This window comes from Equus quagga, chromosome 16, assembly GCF_021613505.1.
Source record: "Equus quagga isolate Etosha38 chromosome 16, UCLA_HA_Equagga_1.0, whole genome shotgun sequence".
In the NCBI taxonomy this organism is placed as follows: domain Eukaryota; kingdom Metazoa; phylum Chordata; class Mammalia; order Perissodactyla; family Equidae; genus Equus; species Equus quagga.
The window spans coordinates 70,512,003-70,531,463 of record NC_060282.1 but is presented as its reverse complement, the minus strand read 5'-3'; the positions used below and the strand labels follow the sequence as shown (position 1 = coordinate 70,531,463).

The following is a 19,461-nucleotide window of genomic DNA, read 5'->3' as shown; positions in this document are numbered from 1 at the left end:
CTTGCGTCCTTTATGCATTACACATTACGAGAAGCTGGACCATTAAGATGGATGTAGCATTTAGTTGTGAATTTTTCTACTGGTATAATAACATAAGACATTTTGTAAAGTATTTCCTAAACTCTTTTAAAACTTTCAAGGTACTTAAAATGGAATTAATAGGTTTTCCATAGATATTGGAAGGTCCCGATAAGATTTTAAATATTTGAAGTGTGTTCTGCATAAATTATTTGGATTTTCCTTGAAATCTAGACCCTTTGAAAAGGACCTATTGCATCCTGCTCCCTTTTACAAGTGGTGTTCAGCAGATTGCATGTGTTCTGTTATAGGTTCACTACTGTGATAGACAAAGTGGCAAAGAGTGTGTGACCTGTCTGACATTAGCCCCTGGGCAGATGACTTTCCATGCTATTGGAAGCTCCATTGAAGCCAGCCATGACCAGGTATAATATGCCACTGCCATTTTGCTGCGTTATGGCCCAGCTAGGAAATCAGAGACCATCGAAATGGGAGCTATGTGCACACAGACGGCTTTGCTTTCCCTAATACATTATACGCTAGCGCCATTTGCTAGACTTTTGAAAAGTCAAAAACTTTTCTGTTGAGAAACTCATATCTTAGGAGATTTAATTTACTTTAGACTTCTAGTTTACAATTCATTATTAATTTAAAAATAGAATTCTTTTACAAGGAAGAAATAATTGCCCTACAAGTTATTATTATTTGTAATAATTAAAAATGAGAGGAAGGGTCAGCAAAACAATGTAAATGACACTGGACTCTCGCTAGGCTCATTTAGTTCTGTAAGAGAGTTTAGTCTTATAGAAGGTATGTAAAATAACTGTGTGAACTTTCAGAACCATCAGCTTACTCCCATAATTTGGGATATTATTAAAATGAAGTTCCAGTGCTGTTTTTACTTTGAAAGTTTTGTTTCTGAAATAAAGCTAAAAATCTGAAAAGTATACTGTTTCTTAGTAAACAAATTCCTTTGATTGTTTAGATAGCAGCTTGAAAATACATCCTGTTTGTGAGATAATAAATATTTTCAATTAAAATAATCATCAGATTAGACTAAACTAGTGATCTAGGACATAGAATTTCTAGTTTGGAGTCAAAATAAATAGACATACACAGTTTACAGTATGACTAACGAGCTATGCTTTCTAAATTAACCATTCACATACAGAACTCATTTTCATATCCATTTCCCAGTAAATTTGAGGACTTCTAATGATCTTGCCTGACTAATCTTTTTTCCCTCAATCTGAGTAGTGCCCTTGCGTGGAGAGGATAACAGAGCATAGCATAATGATGGATCTTCTCAAACACATGATTAACTGTCCAGCTCGAACCAGGCCTAGGAAAACCTTCTTAGGGGCAGCCCTCTCTAGTTCAGGACGTCTCTGACATTGTGGGTCTCCAGCCGTCACTTGTTGATTGGTGATGAGGTCTTGTGGTGTTCAAGAAAGAGCAACTAGATCATAAAATCTGAACTTTAGGAACTAACCATGGCGTAAGTTAGCTGCACTTCGCTGGATGGAATCTGTCATCTCTTTGGGACTCTGTTTCCTGGAACGTTAATGAGGGAGTTGAGTTGGGTGACTTACAAGATTCATTCCAGTGCTCCCGTTTTATAGCTCTGTAACTGATCTTCCTGCTCCTGGTTGGATGAGGCCAACCAATACTAAACAGTTAATAGCGTATTGATCTGGAAAGCAGCGTAGAGAGCCCCCCATTGCTTCCCAGGGTTTCGCGCTGATGTACGCCCTGGCTGCCATCCGAGAGATGTGCCTGCACCAGCTTATATAAAGAGTTATCCCTGTGTGAACTACAACTTAACTGCATGCCAGGTGCTACGGAAATGTGGTGAGAAGTTCAGACATGGTTCTCGCTCTCCTAGAACCTACAGTCGAAGAACTTCACTTCTTTGAATATTTAGTAGGAAGTCTAGCTACTGCTATATCTATCTCTCTATCCATTCGTGGCAGAAACAAATGACGAGAGCAGCGTGAGATAACCATCCTGCAAAGGTCTCTCCTTAAGCTGAGCAAAGAAATGAAACGGTGCCTCAACCACCCACACCCCTAAGAAGAACGACCCACTGTTAGCAGAGGTAGTGTGTTCTATAAAAGAGCACTGGACTGGGAGGGGAGACTGAAATCAGACCCAGATTTGCCATGAAGTAGCTGTGGGGCCTGGTCTCTTCACCTCTTGGAACTTGGCTTCTTTGTGAGTAAAATAATGAGGCTGGTTCAGGCTTGTGCCCAGTCTATGTGCCAAGCTACTCAAAGTCCAGGGCTACTGTTAGCCCACGTGGCACCTTTACAAGTTAGAAAAAAAAAGGCACTTCTTTCTCAAGGCATTCTACTGCTGTCCAACAGAAAATGTAATAGACAAATCCACGATAACTACAGTGTGAATGGAGCCCTCCCACTCAAGATGTGCAGTGCACAACCTGCACAACTGTACACACTGGTCTTATACTGCATCTGTCTGGAGTGTCAGCTTTACTCAATGGTAAGTAAATAAAGAAATTTTTATATGAAAGCAAATACAACTGCATTACAGATGACAAATTTGCATGAAATTTTAAGATTAAAAAGAGACTTTCAGGAAGTATTTTGATAATGGTCAAATGGATGGATGGATGGATGGATGGATGGATGGAGCTATGACTGAAATGATCAAAGTAGAGTGTTGTATATCAAACACTCCACTTTGGTGGCCTCAGAGGTGCCAAGTGGGGATAGTGGTATGATGAGTGCTCCTTCCTTATCCTTGGATAATTGGGCTCCCTGAGGAAAGGAGACAGAGTGGACCTCTACTCCGCATCTCTGGCTTTGCTACGTTGTTGCCATTGCCCTTCCTCACGCTGAGGGTCTGTTTGAGCAAAGGGTACTCCTCCACCACACCAAAAGCGTAAACTTGATCTCGTAAGTTGGAAAAGATGGACCGCTGAATGCTTTTTCACCCATTAATGTGTAAATACTAGAAAACAGGAAAATATTTTAAAGCAAGAAAAGTTATGATAGTTTAAAAATCGTTTTCTGTTCTTAATGTACTTGAGCCTACACAATTGAACAAACGGAATAAGTATTCTGAGAAAAATATTTATATGAAGTTTAGAGGTGATTCTTCTTATGAAGCTCTGGTTGTTCTTATCTGCGTAGAAAATGAAGGTGAGAAAGGGCGGAGCTCTCTAGCCTTGAACCTTATAGCTTGTCTTATTTTTTAGAATTTAATTCTAGGAACTCGGTGAAGTAGAGACAGTGTATTATCCAGTGCGTTCACTCGCTGTGTTACAGGGTGACAGGACAGGCACTGTGAAGTGTAATTGCTCTATCAGAGGTCAGTACAGATTCGCAAAATGGTCAGGGGAGAGATGCTTTCTCATCTGTATGCTGATGGCATCCAAATGTATGGAGCTCTTAATTCTCCACCTCCCCCCACCAAACGCACTCCTGCCTCCTCCCCTGTCTGTTCCTTTTCTCCCTCCTGGTAAATGACCTCACCGTCTACTTTGTTGCTCAAGCCAAGCCCCTTGGAGCATCCTTGCCGGCTCTCTCCTCCTCTCACACTACATCCTGTCCCGGCATCTCTTCCTCTCCTTCATCTCTGATCTGACCACTTTCACCACCTCCAAGGCTGTCATTCTAGTTTAACTCTCTATCATTTTTAACCCAGACCATTGTGGTTGTCTCCACCCTGGCTTCCTTTTTTCTGCTTTTGTTCCACTATGGTCTATCTTCCACACAGTACCCGATATTATTTTTAAGTTAATCATATCACATTACTCAGCTGCTCAAAACCTTCCAGTGGCTTCCCACCACACCTGCTATAAATCCAGCATTTTTGTTATGGCATACAAGTCCTTACGTGAGTTGGCGCCCTCCACCTCTCCGTTTTCAATTCCTACTGCTGCTTTTCGCTCACTGTGTCCCAGTCTCACTGACCCTGTTGCCAGTTACATCATAATAGATGAAAGAAACCAGACTCAGAAGGCTACGTTCTGTGGATTCAATTTGTGTGACATTGTGGAAAAGGCAAAGCTGTGGGGATGGAAAACAGATCAGTGGTTGCCAGGGGCTGGGGGGATTGGCCATAAATTGTCATGAGGGAATTTTTGAGGGTGATGAAATGTGCTGTGTCTCGATTCTGGTGGTAGAAACACGACTGTACACATTTGTCAAACTCACAACTGTACACTAAAAAGGGGTAACTTTACCGAATGTAGATTATCCCTCAATAAACCCAACTTAAAAAAAAATCCAGATTCATTCTTTTCTCAGTTACTCATGTGATATTGATCCCAAGGATGTGTGGAAGGATGACATCCCCTTTCTTTCCCTGTGTTCTCTGCGTATGTAGGATCCACCACGGAAATGCACTAAATTTAACAATAGCCTGGGTTAGTTCCTCCAAATGCCGGTGGGTAGTGGAGGCCTGCTGCAGACCTCACAGAATAATTATTAGTCTCCAAAGAGGGGTCTGAGCCTCCCCATCTGACTTCAGGGACGGGGTCTCCAGGCCACTGTTTCCCATTGGGGCGAATTCTCTGAATTCTCGTCCAGCAGTGGATGGTCATCAGGCTGGTGTTGGCCTGGAGGTCCTCATGGTGTCTGGGTGAGAATGTTCTACAGGTGTTTGCCTTGTTCATCACAGCGAATATGATATTGTAAATTCATGTTAGTTTAGAATGTTTAATTGTCCGGAGTAAAAACACAGTTTAAATTTCCAGATACTGATTTTTTTTTTCAGTGAACATTTGTTAGCTGAACAACTGTAGGGGCATACTGCACTAGATGCTGGAGCATGCAAAGGTGACTAACTTAGCAGTCCTGGTGGTAAGCTAAATAACTAACTTCTTATAGTCCTCGCTAAGCCAATCTTGTGAAATTTAAAATTTGTAGATCATATCATGGTTTCAATGAAGAGACTTCATCCTCATACGCTTAGTAAAAAACACACTTATTTGTTAAGATTGAGCCTAGTGAGGGTTTTGCTCAGTATTTTTCAGTGTATCCTATTTGGGAATTAAATTTATGTTAGCTAGTGTATGTTATTAGATTGAAATCCTTTGTAATAGTGTGAAAAGTTTTTGGACTTGGTATATCTTACGAAATACTATTCTCTTTTTTTGCTTTTTTCTTTTTTGAGGAAGGTTAGCCCTGAGCTAACTACTGCCAATCCTCCTCTTTTTTGCTGAAGAAGACCGGCCCTGAGCTAACATCCATACCCATTTTCCTCCACTTTATATGTGGGATGCCTACCCACAGCATGGCTTTTGCCAAGCAGTGCCATGTCCACATGCGGGATCCAAACCATTGAACCCCGGGCCACCGAAGCGCAACGTGCAAACTTAACCGCTGCACCACCCGGCTGGCCCCACGAAATGCTATTCTTTACTCTCTCCTTCTGGTCTGATATCCTTTCTCCGTCTGTCTTCATCACTCTTAGATGTTACTGAGTGCCTCTTCCTCTGGGTCTCTTTTAATTACATCAGTCACCTTGTGGTTACGGCCTCAAAGTCATAAACTTCCTTCCCTGTCTTTATATTTTCTTTTTATTCATACTTGCTCAGCCTGCATTATCAGTCTCACCAACCTCACCAGTACTGGGCAAGCGGCTGGAGATTAGTCAAAATGCTGTAGCTTAATTTCTAATTAATAGTTTTATTACTGCCTACCTTAGTTTGTTCCGGTTAGCTCTGGAACTCACTTGCTTCATATAGATAAAAGAATGAACTAATAAATCAGCCACCTAACAAGCACAAACTAGTCAACGAAGTGTGACATATGTATATTAGTATTGCTGCACTCTGACTTCTACCCAACACAAAGCATCATTGTCATGTGGAGTAAATGACTATGCATATTTAACACATTACTTAGAATTTTAAAAGTTAACAATTCTATACGAGAAAAGATACAAGAACCAAATTTATAGATAATGTGTTTACCATGTACTAGATATTGTGCTAGGCTCTCTGTACATTATTTTGCCTAATTCTTCTAATAACTTATGAGATATAAACTGTAGCATTTGTATATTAGCTTCCTTTGCTGCATCACCTTTAAGGGTTTAGGTCCAGATTAGTAAAATCAAGCTGAGTTGTTCCCAGTATGTGTGCTTTGACTAGAATTCAAGGCAGACCTCTCAATGCAAGGACAGCCATTAGGTGTAACAATTTACAAATCTAATAGGTATTCTCTTCTACTTTTGACTAATTAAATTCCTCTCATAGGTTTGTATTCTGATTAATTAGAAGTCTCTCTGCCTGAGTAATTATCCCATAATGTCTTACAGTTTATAGTAAGTTAAAAGTAAAAGAGAAAAAGCCTTCACACCTATTATCTGAATACGTACTTTTTCAACAATAATCTGTTGATTGGTTGTAGACTATGGAGAGAACTTCTGTAGTACTCGATGGTCGTACGTAATAGTACGTGCACTTCCTTGCCCTTGAGGTAATTACAGTCTAACGGAGTGCATCAGCTAGGGTGCTTTTGTCCACAAATAACAGAAAACTGGACTCATACAGGCTGAAATAATAAGGAACCTTGTTATCTCACATAACAGGAAGTTCAGAGGAAGGGTCAACTCCAGGGTTGGTCGATAAAGCAATGCAGTGATGTCAGCAAGGACGCAAGTTATTCCATTTCTTAGCTCCGCCATCCTCTGCTTCATCCTCTGGCTCACAGAAAGATGGCCATAGTAGTTCTCTGTGTCACTGGCAATATAGCCACATGTAAAAGAAAACGAGATCTGATCTTGTGTCTCCTTTTAGGGGCAAAGACATCTGTATCAGGAACTCCTCCAGCCATCTTTCCTTCACAGCTCGGGCCTAGATTGGGTCGGTCATATGCTCATCTCTAAGCTAGTCACCTTCTGAAAGAAATGAGACCTCTACTGGTTTAAGTGCTTGGGGTGAAATGGTTGTTGAGGAATCAGCCACCAGGACTACTGCATGAGGGATTAAATCCCACATATATAATTTTAAATTTTCTACTAGATCCATTAAAAAAATAAAAAGAAACAGGTAAGTTTAATCTTAATAGTATATTTTATTTAACCCAGTGTTTCTAAAGAATCATTTTAACATGTAATCAAATTTTTAAATTATTGAGACGTTTTGTCTTTTTTTGAGTCATCTTATCTTGGACTAGCCACATTTCAAGTGCCCAACAGCCACGTGCATGTTGGAGAGCACAAGTCTATGGAATGAGACCCACCAGCATTGTGATGTGGCCCCTGCCTGTGTCTCCAAGCTCATCCTGCACCTTCGCCCTGTGCCTCGCTTAGACCACACTTTGTGCTCTGGCCGTGTTGAGTCACCACCTCCCGTGCTCTCTTGCATCTCTGTCTTTGCACTGTTCGCTCTGCCCGGGCCATTCTCTCCTTGCTCACAGAGGGACTTTCATTGTGATATCCATCAGATCCAACCAAGGTGTCACTCCAGTCAATAAGCCCTACCCAGACCTACTTTTCATATTTATCCCACTGGTAACACTTATCAAACTGTTCCTTCTTTTTTTTTTCATATTGGTCTCCCCACTGGTCAGTGACCTCTGTGAGGTCTAGGGCAGTGTCTTATTTGCCTTAGTATTCTCTGTGTCTGTGCTCTTAAGACACACACAGCACATACTTATAAGATGGGTTTGAATTGAATTTCTAGGAACATTAGAATGACTTGGATTTGGTAGAATTCATTTGGTAGAATTAGTGAGAGAAATAGAATGTTTGGCTCAGTATGCTTTCTCTGGTGGTGACCTTACAGGGACATTTTTTTGTGAAAGCATCCTGGTACTTCCAAATGTTGACCTCAGAGTATTTACATACTCTGAATACATGTAACTATCATTAGGAATCCATTATATATCTCCATTAATTCCTTTACTGATCTATTTGTAACTCCTAATTTTTGTAACCTGTCATGTGTATGAGTACATCCTTCTCAGTGTCCTAAATTACTTTCTTCAAGTTCCAGGGCTGCCTCCTACTCTAGTTTCCCACTGTGTAGTATACAAGTCAGTATTCACTGAGTAATGTCCTTTGGGACTGCATTCCTCAGAATATAAAGAGGCATGAACTTCACAGGTTTGAGTAACAATTACCCAAGACAAATAAAGCTTTTTATTAATAAAAAGGACACACTTAAGTGACATTACATAATAACAGACCTTCTGTCATCATCCTGAAGGTACCTGCGAGACAGTTCTGGTATTCTTTGTATTACATAGATTTCAGTGTAAGTTTGCATTTCAGCTTGTTTCACTTGCTCACAACATGTGTCAAGCCACAGTGCTGAGTGCCATGGGGTGTTGGAAGAGAAGGTGTGACCCCTACCATTGGCACTTCTGGGAGGTCCTGGAGCTGCCAAAATTCAACACACAACTTGATTTTTGTTTACTTTTTATGAAATAGGATGCTAGAGAGATAGTAAAAAGGCTCATCAATTTTAATGTTTGTTTTAGGAAAGTGTTTCCATAATTGTTGATGTTTATATTTCAAAGTGTTTCCTGCTTCTGAAACTTACCTCATGATTATAGGACTAAAATTTCTTCTGACTTTTTATCATGTAAAATTCCCATTTTACACAAATATATCTTATAGTTAAGAAATTCAATCCATATCTTTTTTCCTTTATATTTTGTATTTCGGTAATTAGTCCAGTAGTTCATAGAGCATGTTTTTGTTTTTTAGTTGTTTTTTAATTGAGATATAATTGATATATAACACTGTATTAGTTTTAAGTGTACACCATATTGATTTGATATACATATATATTGTGAAATGATTACCACAAGTTTAGTTAGCATTCATCACCACACACAGTTAAAAATTCAATCAGATCTTCAAAAAAATATTTCAGCAGGAGAAGTCACCAGGACCGACTTCTCACCACTGAGTAGTTATTCTCGTTGACGGACTAGAATAAGACAAGTCAGCATACTACGGCCCGTGGGCCACATCCAGCCTGCCACCTGAACTGAGAATGGCCTTTAGATTTTGAAATGCTTGGGGAAAAAATCCAAAGAAGAATAATATTTCATGACATGTGAAAATTACATGGAATTTAAGTGTTAGTGGCCATAAGTAGTTTGACTGAGACACAGCCATGCCCATTCGTTCAGGTGTTGTCTGTGGCCACCTTCTCTCTACAGCAGCAGAGATGAGTGGTTAGGACAGAGACCTTATTGCCTGCAGAGCCTAAGATATTTCCTCTCTGCCCTTTACGGAAGAAGTTTGCTGGTCAAATCCCTGGACCAGAAGGAAGAAACGTCAGGCCTTCACCTTTTGTGTTTTGTGTCAAATGTTACTTTAAACATGGTCATTCAGAGTTCATTCTCTTTTGGAAAGGAGCCGGTTTTCTGGACATATTACCCATATTATAAGATAGTGAGACTTGACTGTCAATTCTAGATTTATCTGCTCTACAACAGAAACCAATTTTATTCTCTAAGTTAAGGAAAAATAAATGGTTTTTTCCATCAGTATTCATCAGAGCACTGAAAAAACTTTGCCTGTAGCAAAGGTTACTTCTATCTCCTTCCTGAAATCCCATTTAGAAACACTTCATAGCTAGACTCCCCCCCTCCATTTTTTTTTAAGCAATAAGGAATATTCTGTTGTTTTCATGGTGATCTTTCACTTCTTTCATTTCAGATATATAAGCAGTTGCTGGAACCAACAGTGAGTTATAGAGGAGGGTAGTGGGAAGATTGAATATTATGTATTGTATAACTGACTCCTAATTTCATTTATGCTTAGTACAGCATGACCACATTTCTGAGTGGCTGCATATGCCCAGTGATATTGTGCCCACAAGTGACTTATTAACTTGACCTATAAAATAATTTTGGACTATAGTCAAAACCCACGAGCTTAACTTATTGCTTTTCTTCTCCCAGTTTTTTTCCTGAAATGATGAATAACAGCTATTTTAACCAACAGAAAGTGTGAAATTTTAGATCTTAAAAAGCATGAGTTTTCCCAACTACACTCAAAAGGATTTTTAGTGTGGTTATTTGAGCTGTACCTTGCCTTATGTATAGCTCAATGTTTCACAACAGATTATCTGTTTGAAGATAATTTCATGTTCATGATCTCATAAGAGACAGAGTAAAGAATAAAGAGTCCAAAAATGTTTTCTAGACGTTCTCTCAAATGAGTTTTGTTTGGTTTTGGACCTGCATGCATAATCCATGTCAGTAGTTCCTTAATTTTTAATTCAGTATTCTCATTTCAAATGATTTAAGTAGGAATTTCATATTCCTACTATTCTTGTAGGTCTGTCTATATATTTGATGTTGATTTGAACATTGTTGGGGAAATACTCTAAAAACCCTTCTGTTAGCAGTTCATACTAATGAATCATAACCAGATACATTATTAAGCCAATAAATACCATATGTATATAATTGGCTAAATGGATGTGAAAGTTATAGTGGAAAACTGTTGCCTATATAGACTTTTTTAAAGTGACGATCAATGGAATATAGTTCCCTAGGCCACAGGTTTGAGAGCATTATTGCCCACTGGAGGTCACTTTTACAACTGAAAGAGTATTACCTTCCTCGTAAACTCAGATTATGGTGTTGCGTATGGTTTATTACACTATTTAAAACTGAAAAACAGTGGCCTTCTCTCTCTCAGCAATACACCTTCAAGTAAGTCATGCCTCTCTCCGTTTCCAAAATTCCTCTTTAGACAAACTAGTTACTGGTTATTTTTCAGGATTTTCAATTTTATTCTTTTATTGCTGATATTTATTTGACCTGCTCTCTTTGTTTCTAAGTTGGCAGCTAGTGTCTTTTCAGATCACGTATTTTTAAAATACCCTTTAGTTAATTGGCTTCTCTTTTGCATCCTCTGAAGGAAGGAATATGAAGACATTTTTAAACCCAAAAATATTTAACATTTGTGAAATTAAGTAATAAAGACCAACATAGTGATAAAAAATGGCCCTATTACCCTTTATAGGCAGTATGACGATGTGCTACCAGCAAACCCAGTACCTTTTGGTAAAAAGTGTCACCGCTCTGCCAAGACCCACACTGAAATACCTCACTCTAAAAGGCTAACACTCCGATAGGCTCCTATCTGCTTCACCTAATCTCATATGCAGAGGGAGGTCATGCCTGCACACAAGCTCTTGCCATAGTAGGAAGCATAATAAATTTTTCAGCTCAGGGACAAAGTTGCCTGGCTGCCAGTCTCCTTGTTGCTGATATGTTTCTGCTTCCTAGACAACTGTTTGCTGGGATCCTTACCTAGCATTTCCTTGCTATCTGCTTGGCTGATCCTACCTTCTAACCTTGAACTCTGACTCCTGGTTACTTATCTAGGGTCTGCCCTGTTGGTTTGTCTTGACCTACTAGGACTTTTGTTCTCTCTGATCTTGTACTGCCCAGTTGACGCTTGACCATGGCTTCTGTTTCCTGTTCTTGTCTGCACCTTGCATTGCAGAGACTCATTGTTCTCATACTGCTCCCCAAATCCAAAACTTTCATGATTGACAGAAATCCATTTTATAGGTATATTCTACAGTCATTATAAAGTCCATGTTTCACCCCCTCTCATCATGGCCTCATGTTCAGGGCCTCTGGGACATCCCCACAATCTAGTAACTAACAGATCATTTCTTGGGCCAGCAGGAGTTTTCAGGACTCTGTTTTATTGTCCATTTGTTTTCTGGTTGGTGTCTGTGCCACACTAATTATTAAATATTTTTAATATCACCTCTGCTTTCAGAGATATATGTAAGAGTTAAGTTCTTCAAGGAGAGAGGGGGAAAGACATCCTAAAGTGACAATTTTCTTTAAAATTTTTTGAAAATTTCCATGGGAAATCAAGAAGCATTTCAGTTTATTCATTCAGTAGTCATATGCTAAGCACCAGCTGTATATCTACCACTGTATTAGATGCTAAAAAGTATTTTCTGTTTTGTAAATAAGGAAAGCCCTCAAATTGAGTATAATTAAAAGTTGGAGACAGGTTATATGGGAACTCTGTACTTTCTGCTCAGTTTTACTGTGAATCTAAAACTGCTCTAAAAAAATGAAGTCTATTTAAAAGAAAAAAACAGTTGGAGAAACAACAAAACATATAGAAAGAATTGAGGACTGATTGCAAAGCAACATGATTTAGTGTCAGAAATATTTTAAAAATTTATATATGTATATATAAATATTGAAAGGCTGTGGAGTATAGAAATGATCAAGAGCAGAAGAATTCATCTGATTAAGCTTCTTTTAGGAGTTGATGGACTGTATAAATTGAAAGATAATTTATGAGGGTTTTCCGTACAGGGAAAACAACATGAGAAAAGGTAGAAACATGGAAATTGGCAAGGAGTATGTGGGGGAAGAAAAACTCAACTTGATGGGAGCTCCAGGAATAAATAATGTTGCATAAGATCAAGGAAGTTGAGTACATTCTTGACAGCTAGGTTGAGCAGTATGAATTTTGTGTTCTGTGCAGCAAAGAATCATTCTTCAGTCAGGAACAAAAGATATGATTATGCTGGCATCTGTAAGATCAATCTAGTAGCCAGATGCAGAATTGGCTGTGACGGGAAGGAAGGCTTCTATCACAGTAATTCGGGAGTGAACTGGTGCTGGCTACCTTGATGAGTGTGACTAAAAATGGCAAGGAAAACAGCATCTCACCCAGAGAGACAATGCAGAGAAAGAATCAGCAGACCTTGGTGACCAGCTGAGTGTGGTAGAAAGAAACAGCGATTAAAAATAGCTTTAAAGGCACACATCCAGTATAGCAGGGGGAGAGCTGGGCAAATCTTCTTTCCAAAAAGCAACAAAAAAACTTCAAAAAATTGTCAAAAGCAGCAATTTTAGAACTCTTAAATTGACTAAAGGCATTCATCAAATTGACAAGTGTTTATTCATGGAAAAACTACTGAACTTCAAGTGAGAAAAGTAGAATTCTGTAGTGTTCTTGCCTGACGCTGGTCTTCTCCCCTGCCTCCAGGCACACTTAGCACAGTAGTTCTACATGGGCAAGGAAAGCCGTGGAAACCAGCAGTTTCACTGGAGGAGTGGCCTTACTTGATTTGAAGTGGCTTATGAAAAACCCCATTCCCAGTGGCATTGGAAATAACAGTAGATACCTTGGTGGCAAACCAACAGGAAAGGCGAGTTGGCAGCTGAGTGAACCTGAGGTTACAGTCTTGGTTGGGGTCAACACTGGATCAGCAGACTAGCCAGAAATTTATCAGGGAGATTCAGGAAATGACACAGTCATACAGGGCCTTGGGAAACTCAACACATATTCTTCACTGACCAAAAAGCTTCATACACATGCAGGAAAGACCAGAGAGGGGCCAAGCTATTTACACATCACTGGCTGACCATGGAATTCTGCACATATGCAGAGGGGATGCGAGAGGACCTGGCAGGAAGTAAATGCCAAGGCAGATTGAGAACCACCTGAACTTTGAAGGTGCTTCCCAACCCAAACACAGAACCAATGGCAGAGAGTAGACCTTTATTGGCTTAGGGTATTTGAGCAGAACCAATGACCAGTCATTGACTGACTACTAAGCTATATAGACACAATGGTGACCCCTACAAAACCAGGCTTAAAAATAAAAACAAAAATAATTTAAAAACTGAGAAGAGACACAAGTAGCCACATGCTGTGGGGGACATGGATTCCACAGATTTAATCCAGGAAAATTAATGAACAGTCAAGAAAACCACAGCAACAACTACAGTCCTGCAGAGGAACATCAAAATCCAGAGTTACTGCAATATAGTATCTAAGTTTCCAGTTTTCAACAGAAAGGTACAAGATATGCAATGAAAGGAAGGGGTAACCAATACTCAGTGGAAAAAAGCTGTGGACGCAGGTGTTGGACTTAGCAGACAAAGACTTCAAAGCAGCTGTAATAATATGTTCAAGAAAATTAGGGAAACCATGTTTAAAGAATTAAATGAAAATATGACAACAATGACTCAACAAATAGAGAATCTCAATAAAGAGATAAACATTTTTTAAAAGGCCAACTAGACATCCTAGTGTTGAAAAGTAATTACTGAAAAATTCATTAGAGGGATTCAACAACAGACTTGAGATGGCAGAAGAAAGAGCCCATGAACTTCAAGATAGATCAAAAGAAATTATCCAGTCTGAATAACAGAGAGAAAAAAGAATGAAAAAAGTGAACAGAACCTCAGAAACTGTAGGACAAGCACAGTTTAGAGAAAGGATTGAACACCGTTATCAAGGTTGATTTAACATCTGAAAATTAATTGCTTTTTATGCCATATTAATAAAGGAGAAAACCACATGATATTCTCAGTAGACACAGAAAAAGGACTTGCCAAAATCCAACACCCATTCCTAATTAAAAACTTTGAACCATGTAGAAATAGAAGGGAAATTTCTTAACTTGATAAAGGGCATCTGCAGAAAACCTACAGCTAATGTCACCTTAATGGTGATGATGCTTTCTCCTTAAGTTTGGATCAAAGCAAGGATGTCTGCTTTCACCACTTCTACTCGACATTATGCTAGAGATTGTAGCTGGTACAATAAGAGGGGGAAAAGGAAAGAAAGAAACAAAAGACATGCAGCTTGGAAAGTAAGAAATGAAACTGTCTTTATTCGTAGATGACATTATCCTGTATGTAGAAAATCCTAAAAAAGAGCACACACAAAAATCTCTTAGGACTTAAAAACAAGTTCGGGGCTGGCCCCATGGCCGAGTGGTTAAGTTTGTGCGCTCCTCTTCAGCAGCCCAGGATTTCGCTGGTTTGGATCCTGGGCATGGACATGGCACTGCTCATCAGGCCATGCTTAGGCGCTGTCCCACATAGCACAACCAGAGGCACTCACAAGTAGAATATACAACAATGTACTGGGGGACTTCCAGGAGAAGAAGAAGAAGGAAAAAAAAAAAAGATTGGCAACACTTGCTAGCTCAGGTGCCAATCTTTAAAAAATAAAAAGTTCAGTAAAGTTACAGGATACAGATCAATACACAAAAGTCAATTGTATTTCTAGAAACAATACTAGATACAAATAATAAAAAATAAAATTGAGTATTTCATTCAGAATAGCATCAAAAAGAATAAAATACATAGGAAACAATTTAACCAAAGAGGTGTTAAGACTCGTACACTAAAAACTGTAACACACTGCTGAGAGAAGTTAAAGACAATTTAAATACATGAGAGGCATTCAATATTCATGGATTAGAAGACGCATTATTGTTAAGTTGGCAGTTTTCCCCAGATTGACCTATAGATTCAATGCAATCTCTATCAAAATCCTAGCAGGCTTGTTTTTTTTTTGCAGAAATCAAGTTGATTCTAGAATTTATATGGAAATGCAAAGAGCCCAGAATAGCTAAAACACTTTTGGAAAGGAAGAACAAAATTGGAAGATTTCCACTATTCAATTTCAAATTTTACTATAAAGCTATATTATTCAACTTAGTGGATAAGGATAGACATGTATATCAATGGAACAGAATCAAATGGAACAATCTGGAAATGGACTTTTATATTTGTGATCAATCAATTGTAACAAAAGTGCCAATGAAATTAAGTGGAGAAAGGATAGTCTTTTCAACAGATGATACTGGGAAAATTAAATATCTATATGAAGAAAATGAATTTAGATCCTTACCCCACCCATATACAAAAATTAACCTAAAATGGACAATAGACTTAGAAGTCAAACAAAAAACTGTAAAACTTCTGAATGAATCATAGGAGAAATTTTCATGACCCTGGGTTAAGCAAAGAGTGCTTAGATTCAACACCAAAAGCACAATTCATAAAAGAAAAAATTGGACTTATCAAAACTTAAAACTTTTGTGCTTCAAAAAATACCGTTAAGAAGATGAAAAGACAAGGCACCAACTAGAAGAAAATGTTAACAAGCCAAATATCTGAAATATGGCTTGTATCTACGATATGCAGAGAGTTCTTATAATGCATTAATCATAAGGCAACACAGTTAAAATGGATATGAATAGATAGTTCATCAAAGAAAATATACAATTGGCTAATAAACACGTGAGAAAATGCTCACTGTCATTAGCTATCAGAAAAATGCAAAGTAAAACCACATTAATACCTTACCACTTCATTCCTGCTAAGATGATTGTACTAAAAAAAGGTATATAATAACAAACATTGACAAAGATATGGAGAAGCTGAGACTTTCATGGATTGCTGGAGAGAATGTAAAATTGTACTACTTTGGAAAACAATTTGGCAATTTCTTTCTTTCTTTCTTTCTTTTTGGTGAGGAAGATTGGCCCTGAGTTAACATCTGCTGCCAGTCTTCCTCTTTTTGCTTGAGGAAGATTACTGCAGAGCTAACATCTGTGCCAATCTTCCTCTACTTTGTATGCAGGATGCTGCCACAGCATGGATTGATGAGCGGTGTGTAGGTCCATGCCTGGGATCCGAACTGATGAATCCCGGACTGCTGAAGTGGAGCACATGAACTTAACCACTATGCCACCAGGCTGGCCCCCACAATTTCTTAAAAAGTTAAACAGGGGCTGGCCCTGTGGTGTAGTAGTTAAGTTCAGCACGTTCTGCTTCAGTGGCCCAGGTTCGTGGGTTCGGATCCTGGGTGTGGACCTACACCACTCATCAAGCCATGCTGTGGCGGCATCCTACATACAAAATAGGGGAGGACTGGCACAGATGTTAGCTCAGGGCCAATCTTCCTCACACACACACACACACAAAACAAGTTAAATTTACTGCATGATCCAGCAAATCCACTCTTACATCTACCCAAGAAAAATACACGTTTACACAGACTTTTATTTATGTGAATATTCATAGCAGCATTATTCATAATAGCTAAAAACTGGAAACAATCCACATGCCGACCAACTGGTGAATGGATAAACAAAATGTGGTATATCCTTATGATGGAATATTATTTAGCAATAAAGAGGAATGAACTTATACATGATGCCACAAAGGTAAACCTCAAAAACAGCCTATGTGAAGGACAACTGACACAAGAGAGCACATTGTCTGATTCCTTTTATATGAAATTTCCAGAAAAGGCAAATTATCTGTAGTCAGAAGGCAGATCAGTGGTTGCCGTGGGCTGGCAATGGGAGCAGGGACTGACTGTAAATGGGCACAGGGAAATTTTTTGTGGGGATAGAAATGTTTTAAGACTAGATTGTGGTGATGTTTGTACAACTTTCTAAATTTACTGAAACCTCTCACAATAGAGGAACTTTGTGGTATATAAATTATACCTCAATAAAGGTGTTAAAAAAAATAGCTTCATAAGCTTTGAAGCCTCAGAGACCAAAAGGATCATAAGGCCATTCATGATCATGGAAGTTTTGGTAAGCAATAATTCATTTGGGTCAGGAACCTCAAGAAACTCTCCAGCAGACTCCAGGGGGACTCAGGATGGAAGCGGGGGTTACTATTTAGACAGAGGTGGAGTGGAAAATGAGATATCACCATGTGTGTCCAGGCCTGAGACTGCCACATCTCTGCTGGTCCCCAGCCCTCTGAATCCTTGCGTGTACTTCAAGCCTAAGGACTTGAGTGACGATACTTTCTGCCGCCTCTCTTGCCTCTTATTTCCAGTTTTCTCAGCTTTAGCTCTATGACCTGCCTCAAATTTCCTACGCTCCTGACCTCAATTCCTGTTCATTGTTATTGCTCCACCCTGACTCTTGATCAACATTCTTCCTCCCGTCCAGCCCAGTAAACTGATCCTGACTTCTGATTGCTCCTTTTGCTTAACTTACTGCATCAAGTTTTACTTACTTAAAAGAAAAAATTTCTCTGCCATTTTTAACCCTGGACTGCACTCTTGCTCTGGTTGAGCTTGCCACACTTGATTGAGCTTGCCACACTGGCTCGAAAGGAAAGCCCCTTCTTTGGTTCTTTTGGAAGATGATGACGTAGGTCTTTGACATATTAAATGTCAGTTCCAGGGAGGATATTCAGTAGATAACTGAAGATTTGAGATTAGAACCACAATGAAAAACCGGGATAAAGATATAGATTTGGTCCCCACAATAAGTATAAAAAATAGGAGTGAGCCAAAACATAGACCTTGTGAAATGCTACAAGGTAAGGGATTGGAAAATGATTGGGAACCAGGAAGAAGTCTTTTCCCACCCGAAGTTATAGATTATAAATTTATATAAGAAGGTGTTATTTTACTTTGAATTCTCTTAAGTTAATCATTGTAGTGAAAACTAACTGCTTAAAAGAAACCCGATAGGGAGCAGATCAGTCTGGGGAAATTATTTTAAGATTATGAAAAAGAAAAATCTATCTAAAGCCCCCAGTATTTCATGCATATCAAAAATATGTTTGATCCTGTTCTGCTAAGAAGCTGACCTCTGCTCTGAGGTCTTCAAGGAAGGAGACAATCGGTATGCAAAACAAAAACGTAACTGTGAAACTACCTCCCCCACTAGGTGGCAAAAGTGAGCTGCGGGAGAGAGAGCGAACAGCAGGACTCCCATACCGGCTCTGTCCCTTCTTCCTAAGCGATATGTCCTTAAAACCGTCATTTTGGGGAATTCGAACAGTCTATACATTTGGATCTATTGTGTGTGTTACACCTAAAGTGTCTTGTAAAATAGAGGAGATGAGGTGAAGACACACCTGCTGTGGATTTTCGGCAGCACTTAGGAATGTTTTGGGACACAATGTAAAATTCTAAAGTATTTACATAAAGTACTAAAGAGAAAATTACTGTGTTCATTCAAAATCTTGTCCCAGGAGTTCTCCGGAAATGCTAACTATTAGAAGAACCCTGAGCTAAATTTTCAACTCTTTTTCAGTAAGTGACTCTCTCGTGGTAGCTGGTGGGAAGCTGGCAGAGGGCCTCTGTAAGCTAGTATCTGTCACCGTGGGCTGCTCTCCCCTCCGCGCTTGCCTGAGTGTAAAAGGTTTCTGGAGGTCTCGTTAACCACGTGGGACTTGGAACATGCTTCAAAATAGCCTGAGACAAAATAGCTTGTTCCAAGTGTGCTATGCAAAGATTTTCTTTATTAGGGTCACCAAATAATGGTCTGCTTTGATTTTTAATATTAACATTAGTAGTGATTGCCCTTCTCTTAGACGTGTTCTTTCTTTCTTTTTATATGTATTTTACTTTGTCCTTTTGTCTCCAGATATCTCTGAAAAGGTAGCAGACTATTGCTTTTATTCTAAGAGAAACTCCCTCCCTGCCTAAGCTTTGTAAGCCCAGGACAGAAGCATCAGAGAGGAATGGAGCGTCCCAGAACCAGAAACAGTATCAAGTCGGGGGAACACTTCTCAAATCTCAGCCGAGAGGCAAATTTTTGGTTTCTTCCCCTCAAGCACCTGCTCAGATATTAGCATTTCATCACTTGTCAAAGTGTTCTTATTTAATATTCTGAGAAAAAAGCAGCCAGTCATTTATTCACCCATTCAACAAATGTTTATTCAATATCTC

General features: G+C 39.1%; 1 protein-coding gene across 16 annotated transcripts in view; it reads left to right on the top strand.

Moving 5' to 3' along the window:
- STAU2 (staufen double-stranded RNA binding protein 2) overlaps positions 1–19,461 on the top strand; it is a 298,260-nt gene that overhangs the window by 188,201 nt on the left and 90,598 nt on the right. For 12 of the 16 annotated variants that reach the window (XM_046642540.1, XM_046642548.1, XM_046642547.1 and 9 more), the window contains one exon: positions 330–443. The exons of 2 other annotated variants lie outside the window; for them this stretch is intronic. In XM_046642540.1, coding sequence (XP_046498496.1) covers positions 330–443 — 114 coding nt within the window. Of the gene's footprint in view, positions 1–329; positions 444–1,275; positions 2,521–9,669; positions 9,697–19,461 lie in introns of those variants that run through there. 2 more of the 16 variants (XM_046642543.1, XM_046642545.1) reach the window with 2 other exon arrangements.